Genomic DNA, 20,934 nt, shown 5'->3' with positions numbered 1-20,934 from the left:
TTAACGTCTACGTCAAGAGTGCCTTTTGACACTCAAAGTTTTTTATTCCTCTTCTTTGGATGAACCAAGTACTTCTATCATCTTTATTCTTTTATTTGAGATTGATGAGCTCCAATCCCAGTCTTCCAGTGGATTTTTGTAGTATTTCAGTAGCGAATTTAATGAATGTTTTTGCTCTTTCGGATGAAACATTAAATCCCTGTCTGTTTGTTCAGATAAAAATCTTGTGGCGCTGTTGAAGAAGGGTAGGATGTTGTCCTGGTGCCCTGGTCATCATTTATCCCTCAACCGTCAACACCAAAAATGGCTGTACACAAATTACTGTTGTATTTGCCTATTTGCCTGTTTTACAACACTGACTACACTTCAAAAGTAAAAAAGTAATGCATTATTTGTTAATCACTTTGATGCATCATATCAATATTAAAGCCCATGGTTTTCTTTATTTTAACAACTAAAAATACTTCCATTTAGTTCTATTTTAACTGATATTTGGAGCAATTTGTTAAATATCAATAAACTATATGCAGCAGCTTAAAAACAGGCGATCTTGCCACTGAAGCCCTTGTAGCAAAATATAATTTAAAGTAATGCAGATACTTATTGCATTTACCATGAAGCTGGGATTAGTCATTTAACTTCGAAATTAAGTCAACGAACAAGAAAACCCTGTGACATCTTTGAAGTTAAATTATCAGAAGTAGATCGTAAGTACACCTGCACACACCTGTTCTCATTAGGTCTTTCAGAGGCCAGGGGGCCAACAATTAGCAGTGACCTGTAGCCATGCTCAGAGATTGAACCACCTTGTGTCAAAGAGAAGAAGAAAGGTTAAACAAGCAGTGCCCACCATAAAGCCTTGGAAAACCTCTGTTGTTTGTCTAACGATAAAGTCGATGTCTTAAGGGCAAAGGGCTGCAATACCTTGAAAATAAGAAAAGAAAGGGGTCAGAGAAAGAATATAACAATAAATTTTATCTGCAAAGGATATTTGACTGATTGCAAAGGGTCGCAAATAATGCCATTCTTTGTTGACAATGAAGATTACCTGGATTTAGTAAAATCCTCTGTTTTCACCATTGATCTTTCTAAAACAAAGTAGACACATCTTATATGAGGCACAATTTATAGTGAGTTAACTACTGTAGAGTTATGACCCATACTAATGTTTATTGTTTCTTGCATTGCTTTTGCCATATTTTATGTACCATGTTTACACATAAAGGTAACTATTTCATGAAGCATAGATCAAAACACCTGCCACAGTCTCAAATCCAGATGAGTATGACATTATAGCACTGCTTTTCAACCTGGGTTCTGCGAATATACTGACAGGTTCCCCGCAATTTTCAGGTCATTTGCAAATTGTACCAAATACAGGATTTTTTCTAAGCTTTGTGCAAAAAACTCAAATAAATTAATTATGATATGCTAGCATTGTACAGTCCATAATAGTATATTATAAATATGCAATATTTAACAGTATAGTTTAATTTTGCATTGTTTTAATTGTATTTTACTTTGGTTGGGGTTCCACAGAATTTCACAATACATTATAAAATTCCTTAACTAAAAAAGGTTGAAAACCTCTGCACTATAGAATCAACATTCAGAGTTTGAGCTGCCAGAGTGGAACCTCGCACACCAACAAGACAATCTAAAATTGATTTTGTAATAATTATCTTTTTTTTAATTGTTTGAGTAAAATGTTAACTGGTGAGGTCTATCTGTCAGTAGCACTTAAAATCAATGAGAGTTTGCATCTTCTGTAAAGAATGGAAAGCGAATGCCAGTAAGGTAACATGTTTTTTTAAAGTATAAAACAACAGGATATTACAGAAGAAGTAGGGGTGATGTAGATAATTTCTGATCAACTGCAGATATTTATAGACCTTAAGCAAGGTAATTTAATAGGTGTATGCATCAGCAAAGAAATTATAATGGGTACATTTCCTCCAATCTTCTCCACCTCCGGTGCCATTAAATTTGCTGGTAGTGCCAGGACTTGTATTTAAACCCTGCATTGATGCTGATTTAATTGATTTCAGCTAAGACTAGGGATGCTACAACTTAAAAAAGGAAACCCAATTACTCCCTAATAATTGTAATAAGCAAATCCGTAAAACAGATTGAATTTGTTATTTCATATTCTAACTTGACGTCATCAAATTTGTTTACACAACCCCCTGTTTTTAGACATGTTTTCAAGCTGTACTGTGTTGCTTTAAAAATTCACTCTTGTAGAGAAAGTGAATGCCATCTATAGGTGCAAACATAAACTGAATCTGATGTACACAGGCGTGGCCTTAAAATTTGTCACCCAGAAACCAAATATATCTACAGTTTCAGTCAACACACATGATCAAAGAGAGTCACTGTGTTATCCTGTCAGCAGATTTTGCGCAGCTGCTGTAGTGCTCCAGGGAAAGAGGAGGAAAATGCAAAATAAATGAGGACATTATTGTTCCAGTCTACATAAGACTGAATTTCAGATTTTTATTTTTGAGACAGGAAAAATCATGTAAACTAAAATTAACCACATTTAAAGGTGTGCAGGATCATAACTACATATGGTTATACCTAGCTACATCAAGTTTACGAACGAGCTAACTGGATTCAATGTTATTTTCTATTTTCATGGTGTCTCCTGCCAACTTAAGTTGCCCGCAACGATGGCCATCGATACACGTCTGCACATGCGCACTGATCCACGCATGAGCAGAAAACCAATTATGTCAACCCGGTTAAAAAACATTTGGAAAGTAAAACTACACGTTTTGGTGGTGAGAAGAAATGTTTGCAAGTTAGAATAACTGCGCAGGGGATTTATTGTACATTATAAGGGAACTGTCATAGCAATGTGAATAGGCTTTAATTTATTTAAACTCTTCAGTGCTATCAGCGCTTTTGAGGCTGCAATGAGTAAAGGTCCTTGCATATGAACTTCAAGTGTCAAAAGCACTAAAGATTTAGAGCCTCTCGTTATTTCCGCCTGACTTGGCAGCATTAAGTATGGAAATATGTCTGATAGGAAACCGATGAAGGGATTACAGACCATTTATATGTGTCTTTTAACAGGATAAATGGGCCAAGGTGTAGCCTTGGGCAGAATTTTGCTGTCGGCGTGCAGGGGCGGGCCTGACGCCGACGCGTAAAATGAAGCGCAATGACGTCAGGTGTGCATTCCGACGTCATCACGCGTCATTTCGATATTCAGTTTGGCGGACGCATGCCGGAGGCAGCTGCGCACCCACCGAACTGTCAAAGGCCTATTAAGGCCATTTAAAAAGTAATTAAAGTTGTTAAGAACGCAGCCCATCCAACCTTAAGGTTGGCAGGCAGGCAAGGAGCCCAAACGGCCTTTGCATTTTTTCAGAAAACTTCATGCACGGGTGGGATGAGGTTTCCTGAAGGTTTTATAAAATAAAAAAATTAATTTTCCTAACTTCACAAACATGTCCCAGCTCATGAGACACTGTCACATGAGGGGACATGTTTAAATAAATTTTTACTTTATTTATTTAAAAGTTTTCAAATCCGTTCAATCTCCCCAAGGCAACGCCATGCCTCAGGGAGATTGCTGTGCTCTTTTCTCCACCCCCCGCCTGCGCACGTAGCGCTGAGCACTACTGGCCACATGTTACACTGGACGGGCTTTATTTGGCCCGCCCATGAAAAATGGCAGAGCGCAGCCGATTGTGGGTGGCGATTGGCTCTGTGCCCACTCCCGTCCCTGCTCAGCCTGCCCGCCATAGCAAAAATTCTCCCCTTGTTTTTCTCTATATAAGTATCACAGAGGTTGGGTAAGTCCTGATTTCTGTTGCTCGCAATGGTGTCGTGGAGTGAAGAAGTACAACTGTGCATTCACCGTGTTGGCTGAAAATGCAGCCTTTTATTTAATATAAATGTGACCTTACAATCATCAGGGTAGCAACAGAATATAAGGGCTCAAACTGACCATATCACATAAAAGTGTAAATAGGGAAAGGTTGCTTCCACTGTGTAGCAGTTATGGTTTTATTTAGTGTGCAATGTACCTTTAAGAAAAATACTTGTTAGAGAAGATCATGTGATCTGTAGTAACCAATAGGAGAGTAGCACGGGCTACCTCAGCAATCAGTGTAGAGATAAAGTTGGAGTTGAAAGCACACATGTAGTTGCTGCTGAGTATATTGTAAATAAACTTAATGTTTCCACCCAAGAAGTGTCTGCTGATCAACTTTATCATTAATAATACAACTCTCCCACCCTACAACAAACTGGTGACAAGGATAAAACAGACCTGAACAGAAGAAATCAAGTTAAAAAGAAATCAGCACTGTACCTCGCCCAGTGATTGTAAGTAACAAGCTCTGTTAGAATTGAAGATGTTATCCCCTCTCAAAATGCCACAATTTGGGAGAATTGATCTGTTTGAACCAGCCACAGACAATTGGTCTCAATTCATAAAATGCCTCACATTCTTTTTTCAAGTGAACGAGATTACAGGGGAAAAGAGGCGAGCGATCCTCATGAGTACTTGGAGCAAAACCTATAGTCTGATCCGACGTTTGACGGCACCCAGTGCCCCAGATTCAAAGAATTTCGATAAAATGGTGGACCTCGAAGTATCACTTTCAACCAAAGCCCTCAATCATGATGCAGAGGTTCAGGTTTAATTCACGAAATAGAGCCCTGGGTGAGACAATTGCATGCTATATGGCAAATTTGAAGTAGCTAACAGACATGGTGAATTCGGTACAACTCTGAACATCATGCTCAGGGATCGTTTAGTGTGTGTTGTGAAAGAGGACACTATTCAGAAAAGATTATTGTCTGAAATTAACCTGGATTTCAAGAAGGCACTAGAGACAGCGCTGCCATGAAAAGCACAGTAAGAAATTCAAAAGCAATACAAGGTGTGCAAAATAGCACCGACCTCCACGTCGGGCTGGAAACCTCAGCCAAAAGAGGCGCAAAAAAGTGAGACTCTGCCGAGAAGCAGCGAAATTGAAGAATAATTTTTATAGAGATGGAAACTATCACTCTTTTAGTGATTGGCAGAATGCTACTATTGTCATAGAAATGGGCATATGATGAAGCAGTGCAAGGAAATATTCAAGCAGGCTTGTAAAAAAAAAAGCCCAATGATATCTACAATGTAGAAGAGTCTGAAACAACAAATTCAGGCTTTTATTGAAAGTTGGAAAGACAGAACCAATATTCATCATAGTGAAAGTAAATGGCAAACCTGTTAGAATGGAAGTGGACGAGGGAGCTTCCACTACAGTAATTGGGGAACGTATCTTCACATATTTGAATAATGGTGAACATCAATTAAGTTTAGAAGAAACAGATGTCAAGCTAAAAACATATGTGGTGAAGACAGTCAAGTAAAAGGCATAAGCAGAGTAATGGTCCATTATGGAAGCCAATTGGCAAAGCTACCAGTGTTAGTATTGAGAGGCAGAAGACCAAGTCTTCTAGGTCAAAATTGGCTAAGGGAAATCAACTTTGATTGGCCCCTGAGATTTCAAATGGAAGCTGGAAGCGTTCCTCTTTTGAAAAAGGACTCAACAACCTGACGAAATGCAGGCTGTCTTAAGCTAAAACCTGGAAGAATAGCAGAAGGAACTCGAAGAGACCTTGCATGATGACAGAGTTTAAGACGAGGTGAGCAACCTTCGAAGGGAAAAAGACACACTACAAGATTCCCTCAGGTCAAAGTTTGTACCTCTGGAAAAGTATGAAGAGAAACAGAATTAAGCACTTCTCTGAACAAACTGAAGAATGAGTTGGCAGAGAAGACACAACAATGCTCAATTTTCCAGAAGGCAGCAAAATAGACGGCTTTCATTTATGAAGCCAAAGAGGCTTCGGAAGCAGAAGCCGCAGAATTTCCCAGGAAGCAGACAGATAAAGACATTTTGGGAGACTCTGCCACTGAGCTCAGACAAGTTGAGTTTCCAACTGAGAGAAGTCTGGCCAACAGTGAAGTCAAAAAGAAGGCAAAGATTAAAGTCTGCGTCAGAAAGAAGAAGACACGTAGAAAGGAGATACAGATATACTAATAGGGCTTTAATTCTGACAGCATACAAATACACGTTCGTACATAGGCCTGGCAATCGAATCGCAAAAACCGATGCCCTTAACCGTTTACCATTACAAGGGAATGATGAGCCCATCCCAGCTCCACAGGAACTTCTTTTTACTGTTAAAGTTCTTAGATTCCTCGTCAGTATGTGCTTGACAGATCAGAGACTGGACAAGTCGGGACCCAGTCCTTTCTCAAGTACGAGAACAAGTGCTACATGGTTGGTCACAGGAGCCCGTATCTGGCTAAGTGAAATCATATTTCAACACAAGACATGAAATAACCAGCCAAGACAGCATCTTATTGTGGAGAGCATGAGTGATAGTTCCTCCAAAGGGAAGAGAGCCACTTTTAATTGAACTACACAGTGCCCATCCAGGAATTTCCCAAATGAAGACCATAGCATGCAGCTATCTATGGTGGCCTGGGATGGATGGCGAAATAGAGAGTTTAGTAAAACACTGAGTACAATGTCAGCAACTGCAAAAGTTGCCAGTGACAGCTTCATTACACCCATGGGAATGGCCAGGTAGACCCTGGGTACGGTTACACATTGACTACATTGGACCTTTCCTGGGAACAATGTTTCTGCTCATTGTCGATGCCCATTCAAAATGGTTGGACATATATGAGGTGAAGTCACCAACGTCGGCCGCTACAATTGAGAAACTGTCAGAGTTTTGCCATTCATGGACTACCAGAAGTAGTCATTTCTGATGATGGCACAGCATTTACAAGTGCTGAGTTTCAACGGTTTATCAGCCTCAACAGTATCAGTCGTAAAAACTGCACCATATCACCCTTCCTCAAACAGACTGGCCAAAAGGGCGGTTCAAACGTTCAAGGCAGGTATGAAAAAGCTGACTGGCAATTTCTTGGCAACCAAATTGTCATGCTTTCTTTTTCATTATAAGACTACCCCATATACAACAACAGGTGTCACACTTGAGGAGTTATTGTTGAAACGCTGTCTCAGGACAAGATTGGCTTAATAATGCTGAATTTAGAAGGGAAGGTGGAAAGGAGTCAGGGAAGTCAGAAAACTAGACGCGGCTGCTATAGTCCCGAGAGGAAATTTACCGTGGGAGAGCCGGTATACCTGAAGAACTTTGGGGAAGGACCAAAGTGGTTACCGGGTGAAATAAGTGCGGTGACTGGACCTCTATCTTACCATGTAGAGGGTGGAAGGCCAGATCATCTGTAAACATGTGGACCATTTAAGGAAGAGAGAGATAAATCACCAAGATTTGGTTCCACCAGTGATCATGATCGGGTCTCTTGAGGATACTCAACCCAGGATTGACATATCTGATATTCCTGTAAGGATTGAGGATATAGAACTGCAAGTCCCCATAAGCACCTGATGTTCTGAAGTTGTGGAGCTGTGACGTTCCACATGTACCAGGAAACTACCTGAAAGACTGAACTTGTAAAATTCCTTACCCAGTGTAAATATTATGTTGTCTTGGAAGAAATGTACTTGTAAATATAATATGTATAGCTGAGTTAAAAGGGAAGGAATGTAGTAATTATGGTTTTATTTAATGTGTAATATACCTTTAAGCATACGTGTTAGACAAGGTCACATGATCTGTAGTACAATAGGAGAGTAGCGCGGGCTGCCTCAGCAGTCAGTATAGAGATAGAGTTGGAGTTGAAAGCACACATGTAGTTGCTGCTGAGTGTATTGTAGATAAACTTAAAGTTTCCATCCAAGAAGTGTCTGCTGATCAACTCTATCATTAATAGTCCAACTCTGCCACCCTACAACGCTTGGTTGGTAAATTTGGCAACAAGACAACAGACTTGGATTTAACACTTGCTAGAAGAATGAAGGGAAAAGATGGGTAAAAAAGTTATTTTCACACCAGGAGTTATCAGAATGTGGAATGCTTTACCACAAATTGGGACCAATTTTTGCATGTGACATAAATTATGTTGGTGGACCCATTCCATATGACAGGTGATGTCAACGGGAGGCCAAATCTATTTTTCTGCTCAGGTTATATTACATTAGAAGCTTTATTGTTATCTACAACGAGTCTCCTGTAATGAAAGAACATCAACCTTCAGTTATAGCAACTTAGTCAGATGGTCATGTTTTGCAAATGAGCATCCTTAAATGATTGACATTTAGATGTTTCATATTGGCCTCGAAAAGGGCAGTCTCCCTTGGGAATTTTGAAGTTTTGGACTGGGACGCCATCGATCAGTATTGTTGATGGAATTAATCGTGCTGAAAAAATTTTATAAAGAGAACCATATGAAGGTTACCATCTTTCCTTTTAATAATTATAGAATACAGCTGGACCCTAGTAAACCCAGATCTGCCTATTAATGACTGTCTCCAGAAGCTCCTGAGGCCAGGAACCACTTGTTAGTGGCCAAAACTCTCAAACCATGGAACTGTTGCCTCACGACAAATGGTAAAGGATGTGGGAAACTAACAGGATCAAGAATCAGGACCTGATCATGATCACGGTGATCAATCACCCAGCTTCACAATGCCATGTAAAATATAAGTCACTACAGTTTGCATCAGAAGCACTTGTTTGCACTGCAAGCACCTGCTGGATAAATGGAAAGTAAAAGATGGTTCAATATGAAAATGTGGAGAGGCATTCTAAGTCACAGAACATCTTTAGAACCATTGCTTGCTTTCTTTCATCAGAGTCCATAGAGGGATGACAACTTTGGACGTCAACATTTTATGTTGTTTTTCAAACTGTCATATTGTTATAATCTTAGGGTTGATACGATTATTATATTTTAGGAATGTAGCTTTAAATTTAGAGTAAATGAAGATAAGAAAGCCTGGATGCTTTATTGTTAGAGATAAAAGCAAGGCTTAGATTGCTTTACTGAGAAGAACATGCGAGGTATTTATGCTTAGAGACAATAGCATCAGTCTGAGTTTGCCATGAGTAGACTTTGAGATTCCCAAAGTCTTAGAAAGGTGTTGTAGGCATCTGTTGTAAGCAGTTGTACTGTAAGCTGTCCATTTACTTCTAAGATGAAAGAGAGTTGGGGTCAAGAGTAACTAATTAGCATTTCTACCTAGATACAAAAGAGCTGAACTCCAGAGATGAGGTGACAATGACTGCCCCTGACATCAAGGTAACTTTTGACCGAGTGTGGCATCAAGGAGTCCTAGCAAAACTGGGAATCAAGGGGAAAACTCTCTGCTGGTTGGAATCATACATTGTACAAAGGGGGATAGTTGTGGTTGTTGAAGGGCAATCATCTCAGCTCCAGGACATCACGGCAGGAGTTCCTCAGGGTAGTTTCCTCAGCCCAACCTTCAGCTGTTTCATCAGTGACTTTCCTTCCATCATAAGGTCAGAAGTGGGGATGTTCACTGTTGATTGCACAATGTTCAGCACCAATCACAGCTCCTCAGACACTGAATCAGTCCATGTCCAAATGCAGCAAGACCTGGACAATATCCAAACTTGGGCTGACAAGTTGCAAGTAACATTCGCGCCACACAAGTGCCAGGTAATGACCATCTTCAACAAGAGAGAATCTAACCATCACCCCTTGACATTCAATGGCATCAACATCATGGCGACTACCATTGACCAGAAACTGAACTGGACTAGCCACATAAATACTGTGGCTACAGGAGCAGGCCAGAGCTAGGAATCCTGCAGCGAGTAACTCACCTCCTGACTCCCCAAAGCCTGTCCACCATCTACAAGATACCAGTCAGGAGTGTGATGGAATACTCTCCCCTAGCCTGGATGAGTGGAACTCCAACAACACTCAAGAAGCTTGACACCATCCAGAACAAAGCAGCCCGCTTGATTGGCACCCCATCCACAAATATTCACTTCCTCCAACACCGATGAACAGTGACAACAATGTGTACCATCTACAAGATGCAATGCAGAAACTCACCAAGGCTCCTTGGGCAGAACCTTCCAAACCCACAACGACTACCATCTAGAAGGACAAGAGCAGCAGATACATGAGAATACCACCACCTGGAGCTTCCCTTCTAATCCACTCACCATCCTGACTTGGAAATATATCGCCGTTCCTTCAATGTCACTAGGTCAAAATCCTGGACCTCCCTCCCCAACAGCGCTGTGGATGTACCTAAACCACTTGGACTCCGGTGGTTCAAGAAGGCAGCACACCACCACCTTCTCAAGGGCAATTAGGGATGGGCAATAAATGCTGGCCTAGCCAGCGATGCCCATACCCATATCCCATAAATGAATAGAAAAAAAATACAAGGTTAATGTGTTTCGCATTGCCATGTGGAAGAGGACAGAGGAAGCCATTTTTTGAAATCAGGTTACAGGCTTCCCTTCAAATCAATGAATGTCACAGACAGCAGGGGTTCTGTGTGGTTCTCAGAGAGAAAAGGCTGTTTGACTTTGTGAGCTACCACAGCCGGAAGCAGGAGGGAGACGGCCTCTAGTCAAAGAGACGCATCCTTCAGCCATTGAAGGATTCTGGGAGATTCGTCCTGGTATGACTGGGGGTCGAAGAATCATCAGAACAGGCTTTATTGCTGGTGGTGGATTCAAGGAACGCTCTGAGAACTGAGGAAAGTGTCTGGAGACTGTCACTCGAAGTTATTACTAGATGAACCGGGGATATGGGAGCCCGTTGGTAGCTGGAAGCAACTGTGGACTATTTGCAATAGGGGCTGGAATTCCATGTGGAGTGCAATGTGTGATAAGCATAAAGGAGAATGATCTCCTTGGTAAACCGAAGTGTAAGTTGCCTACAAATACAAAATAGTGTGTTGTGAATCGTGCTTTTAGTCATTTGTTACAATAACATTTTAAAATTTGAAATCCTGCTGTGTCATTCTTGCAGCTATTAATTAGAAGTTTGAATTTATTTTTTAAAGTTGTTGGTCACTACAGAAATTGTAACAATCTGAAAGAAGGTTACAATAGAGTTGACAATCTGCCACGCTAAATGATTGCTGATGGAAGCTTGCCCATTAGGAATTGGGAGTGAATGGGGCTGGAAATCCATCTTGGGCCCAACCCACAGAATTCTAGAGGGGAAAACTGAGGGGGGAAGAAGCACAGAGGGTGCAGCAATGGATTGGAGGGAGGATTTTAAAGATTGTACGTGTTAACCTTTTTTCACGTGAAATGATGAGTTACTGTTATGAAGAAGGGTTTGAAAAAATTGGGACGTTGTTCTCTGAAACCTATAGGAGGTTTTCAAAATTTTGAAAGGATTTGAGAAGGTAAATGGTGAACAGGTGGTTCTACTAACAGACAGATTGGGAAGATTATCAGCTAAGAGAAAAAGGAATTTTCTTTCTCTTGGAAGGTTATTAGACCATAGCATGCCAAGCATGGCTACTGAGGCAGAATCTAGAAGAACATTTAAAATTGAAAGTATTTGAAAAGGAAAATCACTCTAGCTAAAGAACTTACATAGACACAGACATAATAGGCCAATGGCTGTAATTTTTACTGCAGATTTTTTTACCACAATTATTTATGTAGCAATGACACATAGGAAAGGGGAATACAACTTGTGATGAACTCCTTGTCTGTCTATTTTAATTGTGGCAAGTTTAAAAGAATAACCCATTGTATTCTAAGCAGTCTCAGTGTCTGCAGCAATTTACAATACTACTTCCTGACATAACATTTAACAAAGGGGTAATTAAAAAAAGTTCTTTGTTAATGGATATAATAACATAATTTAGTAGTTAATGTTACTGTATCAGTATTATTTTTATTCTTATCTGAAAGTTGCCAACTCTGCTGGGAATTAATTTGTGATCTGTTTTAAAATCTTGTAGATATAAGGAGCCACTCTTACTGGATTCTCGTTCTTGCTGCAAGGGTGTTGCAGTTACAGCATTGCCTAAACAATTGCAGCTATTCTAATATTGTTCACCTGATAGATGTAGATGTGACAAATGGACTTTCAGACTGTCAGCTCTGTAATTTTGAATTGTTTTCTCTTGTGTAAACTCAATTCTCTTCTATGCTGGCCACACACTGACCCAATACCCTCTGGTTATTGTGGTCTGCTAAGTCATGTTTTCCACAGTGCTTATACAAATAAATTGCCCATGGTGTTTCCTACAGTCAGTTGTTGACCGTTGATGACAACGTAAGGAGAGAAAGCATGAAATTCAGTTGTGTAACACTGCTAGAAGGCTTCCCTGAGTTTTCATGCATGCGAGGCGCTGCTGGCTGCTACCTCGACAGCATTCGTGAAGTGGAGTGGCAGAAAGTGCCTCCCTTGTATGCGCCTGAAGACACTGAAAGAGCGATATCACAATATCATTGACCTGAATGGGCTGATTCAATGGAAACTAAATTTAGTCAATAAATGTGCAGGAAGCCTCTTCATTATTCATCCTTGAAACAGCAAGCATTATGAAGCAAGATGGAGTCTGTTCTGGAGCTATTTGAGCGGCTACTCAACATATTGCAGCTGAGGCGCTTTTGACTTATTGTACTGAGGCAGAGCTTATGGAAGCACATGCTCAGTTGGTGGAATAATTTTGAGATTTTTGCTGACCACAGTATTGTCACTGGACTAGTATTCCAGAGACCCAGGGTAATGCTCTGGGGACCAGAGTTCGAATCCCACCATGGCAGATGGTGAAATTTGAATTCAATAACAATCTGTAATTAAAAGTCTGATGATGACCACAAAACCATTGCCGATTGTCGTAAAAACCCAACTGGTTCACTAATGTCCTTTACGGAAGGAAATCTGCTGTTCCTACCTGGTCTGGCCTGCATGTGACTCCAGACCCAAAGCAATGTGGTTGACTCTGAAATGCCCTCTGAACCAGGGCAGTTAGGGATGGACAATAAATGCTGACCGAGCCAACGATGCTGACATCTCTTGAACGAATACGTTTAAAAAAAAATTAATCACCCTTGCCAGCTGCTACTGTCCCTTCTGAGACTCAATCATGAAGGCTGCCTGCCCTCCAGCTGAAACATGGCCTCTTTCCTGGACTCCATTCTATCTGACCAGGGTGGCCACTGAAGCAGAGAGTCCTTTCCCTGCAGTTGTGGTATGACATGTCCTTAACCCTCAGTGCTCCATTGTGATTACCCAGCAGCCTGCAATGCACTGTTGCATATATAGGGACTGTGCCTTTAAAAGGGGAAGACAACCTGGAGCACACAATTTCTGCGATGTGCAGAGGTCGTTAGCAACGTTAAAGGGATCAGTTCAACATTGGAGCCACTCAGGAACATGCTGCAATCATAGAAATGAGGTGGTACACAAATTTTACGTGCTGCTCCATTTGTTCTGAATCAACGGTGGGAGGTCATGAACCCTGGCCCCTGCATCCAGAAACCAGAGCAAACAAATTTTTAGCCCAGACTCACTTTAAACATTAATTCCACAGCACCACCTAGTGACCAAACCCTACAGCTAGGTAGGTACTGGCACTATATATAGAAATACTATTCCTATATAAAAACATAAAAGCATTTTAATCTATATCAAAAACAAAAATACCTGGAAAAACTCAGCAGGTCTGACAGCATCTGCGGAGAGGAATACAGTTAACATTTCGAGTCCGTATGACTCTTCACCAGAACTAAGGAAAAATAGAAAAGAGGTGAAATATAAGCTGGTTTAAGTGGGGGATGGTGGGGACAGATAGAGCTGGATAGAGGGCCAGTGATAGGTGGAGACTGCCAAAAGATGTCATAGACAAAAGGACAAAGAGGTGTTGACGGTGGTGATATTAGCTAAAAAATGTGCTAATGATGACATTAAGGGTAGAAAGCAGGACGAGCAAGGTACAGATAGCCCTAGTGGGGGTGGGGTGGGGGGAAGGGATCAAAATAGGCTAAAAGGTAGAGATAAAACAATGGATGGAAATACATTTAAAAACAATGGAAATAGGTGGGAAAAGAAAAATATATATAAATTATTGGAAAAAGGGGGATCAGAAAGGGGGTTGGGATGGTGGAGAGAGTTCATGATCTAAAGTTGTTGAACTCAATATTCAGTCCGGAAGGCTGTAAAGTTCGGATTTCCAGCATCCGCAGTTTATTGCTTTTATTTTAATCTATATATTGCCTTTCTATCCTAATGCTGCTAAACATTGATATAAAAGTGTGATCAAAAATTATTACAGGAAATTGGTCGGGAAGTATGGCTGCCATGTGAATCATCTACAAGATGCACTGCAACAAATGCCCAAGGTTTCTCTGAAACTACCTCCCAAATCCATGATCTCTACCACCTCGAAGAACAAGGCCAGCAGGTGCATGGGAACACCACCACTTCCACATTCACCTCCAAGTCACACATCCTGACTCATAATTATATTGTCATTTCTTCACTGACAAGAATCCTGGAACACCCTCTCTAAGAGCACTTTAGAACCATAGAACACTACAGCTTAGAAAACAGGCCATTCGGCCCTTCTAGTCTGTGCCGAAATACCGCTAGTCCCATTGACCTACACCTAGTCCATAACCCTCCAGACCTCTCCCATCCATGTATCTATCCAATTTATTCTTAAAACTTAAGAGTGAGCCCGCATTTACCACGTCAGATGGTAGCTCGTTCCACACTCTCACCACTCTCTGAGTGAAGAAGTTCCCCCTAATGTTCCCCCTAAACCTTTCCCCTTTCACCCTAAAGCTATGTCCTCTCGTGTTTATCTCTCCTAATCTAAGGAAAGAGCCTACTCGCATTTACTCTGTCTATACCCCTCATGATTTTGTAAACTTCTATCAAATCTCCCCTCATTCTTCTACGCTCCAAGGAATAAAGTCCCAACCTGTTTAATCTTTCCCTGTAACTCAACTCCTTAAGACCCGGCAACATCCTAGTAAATCTTCTCTGCACTCTTTCAATCTTACTGATATCCTTCCTGTAGTTAGGCAACCAGAACTGCGCACAATACTCCAAAGTTGGCCTCACCAATGTCTTATACAACCTCACCATAACATCCCAACTCCTATACTCAATACTTTGATTTATGAAGGCCAGTATGCCAAAAGCTTTCTTTACAACCCTGTCTACCTGTAACACCACTTTCAGGGAATTATGTATCTGAACTCCCAGATCCCTTTGTTCCTCCGCAGTCCTCAGTGCCCTACCATTTACTGTGTATGTCCTACCTTGGTTTGACCTTCCAAAATGCAACACCTCACACTTTTCCGCATTAAATTCCATCTGCCATTTTCTGGGTTTATTTATTATTTATTATTACCATTTAGGGGGTCTTCACCACGCAAACTTTAGTGGTTTATGAAGTTGGCTCATCACTGCCTCAAGGGCAACCAGGGATGGCCACTAAATGCTGATCTTGCTAGCGATGCTCATGTTCCAAGAAAGAATGCATTTTTTGAATAACATTTTTTAATATAACTTGTAGCAATGTATTTATTGCACCAATCAATATGTTTAGAAATTATATTCTTGCAGAAGATTGATTGTAAAATGTGTTTTAGTTAAATCTTGCTCCAATGAATATTTGTTTATACAGAGATGTGCAGCATCACGTTACAAGCAACAATGTCCCCATGCAAAAAAGAACGTTCCTTATCTTTTGAAGTGTTTGAGGGCAGAAATCATGAAGGGGCAAATTCAGTGAATTTAGCACACCTGGTAATCTGAAGGATTTGTTGTCTCACCTCTGTAGTTCTTTGCTGCCTCAGAGCCAGTAATGTATTCTAAAACACTTCACAGTTAATTTACAAGGTTTTTCACTTAATGCACTTAAACCTAATTTCAGGGTTATTTATTATTTATCCCACTAGTTCACAGTTTTATTTGTTTAACAGGTGACAAATCGAAGGGTGGACATGAGTGTCTCTACTCCGATGCTGAAGATTCCGATGGTCAGGATGAGGAAGACTATGAAATTGAGGATGATGATGAAGACAGTCAAGGGGAAACAGGGTTATCAGCCACTCCTTCAGTAACAGCTAGCCCTCAGCACAACCTACAGAGAAACGACCAGCTTGGTACTTTGACTGCTGCCTCTGCCTCTCTGGCTGGTGAGGTGGTGAGGACAGCAAAGGATTCTCTTGTGCAGACCAACAACCTTGAGGTAGTGTCTTCTGTTTTGCTTACACAGAACGCTGGTGATGCTGAAACTGACACAGTCAAATCTAAATTCTCACCAATCCATGCAAATGAAGAGGAGAAAGCCATGTCCACCGAAGCTAGAGGTACATTACCTAAGGCTTGCCATAAGTCTTCCGGTCACCAGGTGACGTCTGATAATCAAAATGTGCAAGAAGATCTTGGAAAGAAAACCATAGCTGATTCAAAGGTACGTGTGTTTTATCATATAATGTATCTTGTATTTTGACCAAAAGCCTCGATGACAAAATAAGGAACATAAATATAGATTTTACAACCAGAATAATTATTTTTGTCAGCACATTTCTAAATTCTTGCAGAATTGTATTGAAACCAGATATCAATTTATGTATGATACTTTCTTTAAAATTGAAATAGAATGTGATAATTGAAGCTCTGATTTATTTTTATCTAATCAACTCCACTCCTACGCTTGAAGAGAACAGCTTCCTAATTTAAAAGCACTAAGACAATTGAGACTCTACATTTGTTGGGCTAAACTTTGAAAATATGTCTGAAGAACACAACTCAAGAAATAGGAGCAGGAGTAGACCATATGGCCCGTCAAAAGCCTGTTCTGCCATTTAATACGATCATGGCTAATCTTGAGCTTCAACTCCATTTTCTTGACTGCTCCCCATACCCCTTAATTCCCTGCAAGACCAAAAATCTGCCTATCCCAGCGATGAATGTATTCAATGATGGAGCATCCACAACCCTCACAGGTAGAAAATTCCAAAGATTCACAATCCTTTGAGCGAAGTAATTTCCCCTCATCTCAGTCCTGAATGACTGGCCCCTTATCCTGAGACTGTGCCGCCATGTTTTAGACTCCCAGCCAGCTGAAACAACCTATCAGCGTCGACCCTATGAAACCCCCCTCCCATGGGGTACCCTCGTACTAATGTATCAGAAGAATGCCATCACATTACCCATAGCTTTCCAATGATGCATAAAATTTACCCCTTGATTTGAATACAGTACTGAAGAACTGTACTTGTATTCCAATGGCATTGGTCACCAGCCCTTCTGAAGCTGTGCACTGTGGCACTGCTTTTGATGTAACTTACAATCTAGTTGCTCCACATGAAGTCAGGGTCCTAATATACCCTCCTTTTGGGGAATCAAAACTAACATGGTGAATAATTGCCTGACAGGAAATCATTACCAGCAGTGTGCATGGAAGGAGGGATTTCAGCCTTTTGTTTTGGATTAATAATCGGAAGTAAAGAGACGTGTTAAACATATTTATGCTTCTGTTCATTTTGCTATGAATTATATAACCTTGTGCATCCTGTAATATCATAGTGCATGTGTTTGGGCAGATGGACAAGGTCAGTTTCTGTTTGAATTATTACTTGACCCATTCTTACTTGAGCATTCATATTAATATCTAAAGAATGTCAGGACATTAAATCCCTTCCCTTGGCACATAATTCTCATAGTATTCAAGTGAACTGAGTCTGCTCTCCTAAATAAATTATGAGGTAAAGCACTAAAGGGAAGGAAAAAATGAATGTAGCCTAATTTTAAGAATTGTTTGGATGCCAAACACTAGACAATACCTTAAACATTTTGTGTCTGTGCATAAAGTGTAAACATGGCCACTTGTTCTCCACTTTCCTGCTCTACTATAATTGCTCTGATAAGTGATTCTGATAGATCCAGGGGCTTTGCTCTTCACAATCCATGTGCCAGGTCATGATAGACTGGTGCAATAATGCTACTTTCACAAATACAAGCAGGGATCATAAAACACATTGTACAAGTAGAAGAATCTGTCACCAGATGAAGATTATATAGTGTCAGTTATTGTGGATTGCTATAGTTGGTATATATTAGAAATATGCAGTTGCTCCTTAAAGTGGTTAACAAGCTTTGATCCATTCATAATGATTCATGATTGGCCATTTATTTCCTTCTGCATTTGGCAAATATGTGAGTATTTCTCTATTATTCCCTTAAGTGTTAACTTAAAATTTATTTTAATACTCTTTTGTTGACTGATAAGCTATGCTTTTTTCCAACAATTTTCTTTCCTCTCCTAAAAATGTTGAACCCTCACTAGTTAGATTTTGACCAGAGTGTGCAGGGGCGGGGGGGCAGGGGGCAGGGGGGTGCATGGACCATTTTGAAGGAATGGCCTCACTATCAACGCTCTACAGCTGCAGACAGTAAATTGGGTGCCTCCTGCCCCTGGGGACTCCCAGAGGACCAATATTGGGCAGCTCAGAAACCTTACTAGCACAAAGAAAAATATATGTTGGAGACTCGGAGGTAGACACGGATTTTACGCTCCCACTGGCGTCCGGCATGTTCACTGGTGTGAGCGGACAATATGGCGAGAAGGCCAAAAATCGGTTTCACGACTTTGTGAAACCAATTTGCAATCGTCCACTCAGCCTGTTGATGGCAGGCTGCGTTCAGCGCCATCAGACATCGGGAACTCAGTTGTAATACATCAGCATATAAGACCAGCCGCCGGACTCATCCCCTCTCCCTCCTGCATCGCCTGCCCATGTCAGTGGGAAAACACGCTGGTGCGGAACATGTCTTGACAAGTGTGACATGCGGAAGGCGGGACTTACCACCAGGGCCTTGCTCATATCACGGATATCCATGGAGCAGAAGATGCTGGAGCCTGACAGCAATGGGATCCTGGAGGAACGTCCATGGCATGTTAGGTGGATTCTCATGGACATGGCTCTGCTGCGAAACAGCTCACAGAAGTTGGAAAGTCACTGTTGATGCTCACAGCGGCTGATGGTTGAGGGGGTGGAAGAGGAAGGTCTAGGATCTACTGGGAGAGGAAGAGGTATCAGGTGGAGTGCGGTTGGGAGGGGGAAATGAAGGTGTCGGGGGATGAGGTTGGAAGGAGGGAATGGCGGTGTTGGGGTGAGGTTGGCAGGGAGATGAGAGTACGAGGGGAGGAGGGGGTAAAGGGAGAGAAGATGGCAACTCGGGAGGTAGGTGTAAGGTGGGTGGAAGGTGTAAGGGAAGGAGTTCGGAGGGGGGAAGGAGTGTGAAGAGGGGAAGGAGTCCGGGGGTATAATGAGTGTGGTGAGGAGAGGAATCGGGAGGCGGGGAAGGAGGGCAGGGAGTCCAGGTGGAGGAAAGAGTCGGGAAGGGGGAAGGAGTGAAGGTGCCTGAGGGAGTCATAAAGGGGGAGGGACTAAGCGGGGTGGAGTCTGGGATGGGGGGGGTGGGGAAGCATTCCGGAGGGAGGGATCCAAAGGGGGTAATTGGGGGGATGCCCAGGTGAACATGCAAGGGAGGGGTCTGATGTGTCAATGACTGCCTCTTGGGGAGCAAACTGAGGGTGTGGTACAAGGGTATGGTGAGAATGACCGAGGGCAGAGTGAGGTGGTAGAGTGGGAGGGTGAGGGTTCAACGGTAGTGATAGAAGGGACGGTGAAGGTGGTTGGTGGGGACTCAGAAGCAGACACAGATCCTGGGAGTGGGAAGGACGAGGCCAGGGAGGTGAATGTGGATGGGGGTGGGATTTTCGGGAAGGAATGTGCACATTCATCTGGACATCCCTGAAGGTAAAATGTTATGGTTGGTAGGTCACGGAGGGGAAGTGGAAGGTGATGCCAGAGGGGTCAACAGTGCTGGGGGAAATGAAATGGGTGACTGGGGGAGGAGAAAAGAGAAGGGAGCGAGTTAAAAACTGAATCATCACCATGCTGTCTAAATCAATAGTGACACGATAGTCGTGGTGGGCAAGATCAGGCACTGCATGGGAGTGTGATCATTAGGTGGGCGGAGATGCAGGTCAGCTCAGATGGACAACTGAAAGCAAACCCCAGAAGGCAGCATTGAAAATACTCAGGACATTGAGGTGAATATGATATATGAAGGATCCATGTGCGTGAGAGAGTGCCTGCACGAGCCTCCAAAAGGCACTGCCACACACACACTTCTCCCTCCAGAATCACTTGGTGGCCAGCTGCTCCCTCTGTGGGAGGGAGGATGAGGTTGAGGTGCTCATAGGCAAAGGGGACTTGGAGGGAGAGAACATCCTCTGAGATTTCTGAGTGGATGATCCAGGGGTGTCCAGCTGTCGCTCCTCCTCCCTTCAGGCAGCCAGGGCCCTGGCCTGACTCCTTGAGGGGAAGGAGCACCTGGAGGGGCGTCGAGGTGCCCCGTTTCCCCTTCGCGTTGCCACTGCAGGAATTCATCCATGGCTCCCACGATGGAGTGCAGGTCTGCACACATCTCTGTGTTCTACTGAACCAGGGTCTCCATGGCATTCGCCATCCTCCCCATGGAGACCTCTGTGTGGGCACCACATCATCGGAGAGCAGGCGGACACACTCCCCTGACTCGCGTGCCACTCTGCTGAGGGCTTCCAACAGCTCTGCGTAATGTTCCCACACCTTCTGCTGACTCTTCAGGATGAGTTGGAAGGCCAAATCTAGAGGCTCATATCTGACTCAGACCTCACAGATGCCTCTTCCTCAGCTGTCCTCTGAGTGCCGGGGAGCTCGCACAAACCTGCCTCTTGCTGTGGATATGTGTCCATGCTGTGACCACCAGATTGTGAACCCAAGCCTGCTCTAGATCTAGGTTCCACCGAGGTGTGTGTCTCTGTGCTGGTGCAGGGTGTGGGTAAGTGCTGTGACGGGTCCTCCAGGCTGTTTATTTCCAGCTCTTCATTGGAGGAGGTGTCCTCTTGGCTGGAGCTGAGGAGCTGGCTGAGGGTGTCAGTCCACTTGCCAGAGCTACCTGTGAACCAAAGTAGAGATAAGTAGTGCGTGGCAGCAGAGTCAGAAGCAGGAGAGAGATCA

At 42.4% G+C, this 20,934-nt stretch overlaps 1 protein-coding gene across 1 annotated transcript in view; it reads left to right on the top strand.

Moving 5' to 3' along the window:
* Positions 1-20,934, top strand: part of hivep1 (HIVEP zinc finger 1) — a 286,849-nt gene that overhangs the window by 249,781 nt on the left and 16,134 nt on the right. The window contains 1 exon segment of the mRNA XM_078539188.1: positions 15,841-16,334. Coding sequence (XP_078395314.1) covers positions 15,841-16,334 — 494 coding nt within the window.

This window comes from Cetorhinus maximus, chromosome 3 (assembly GCF_964194155.1).
Source record: "Cetorhinus maximus chromosome 3, sCetMax3.hap1.1, whole genome shotgun sequence".
Lineage (NCBI taxonomy): Eukaryota > Metazoa > Chordata > Chondrichthyes > Lamniformes > Cetorhinidae > Cetorhinus > Cetorhinus maximus.
This window is presented reverse-complemented; position numbering and strand designations above follow the sequence as displayed.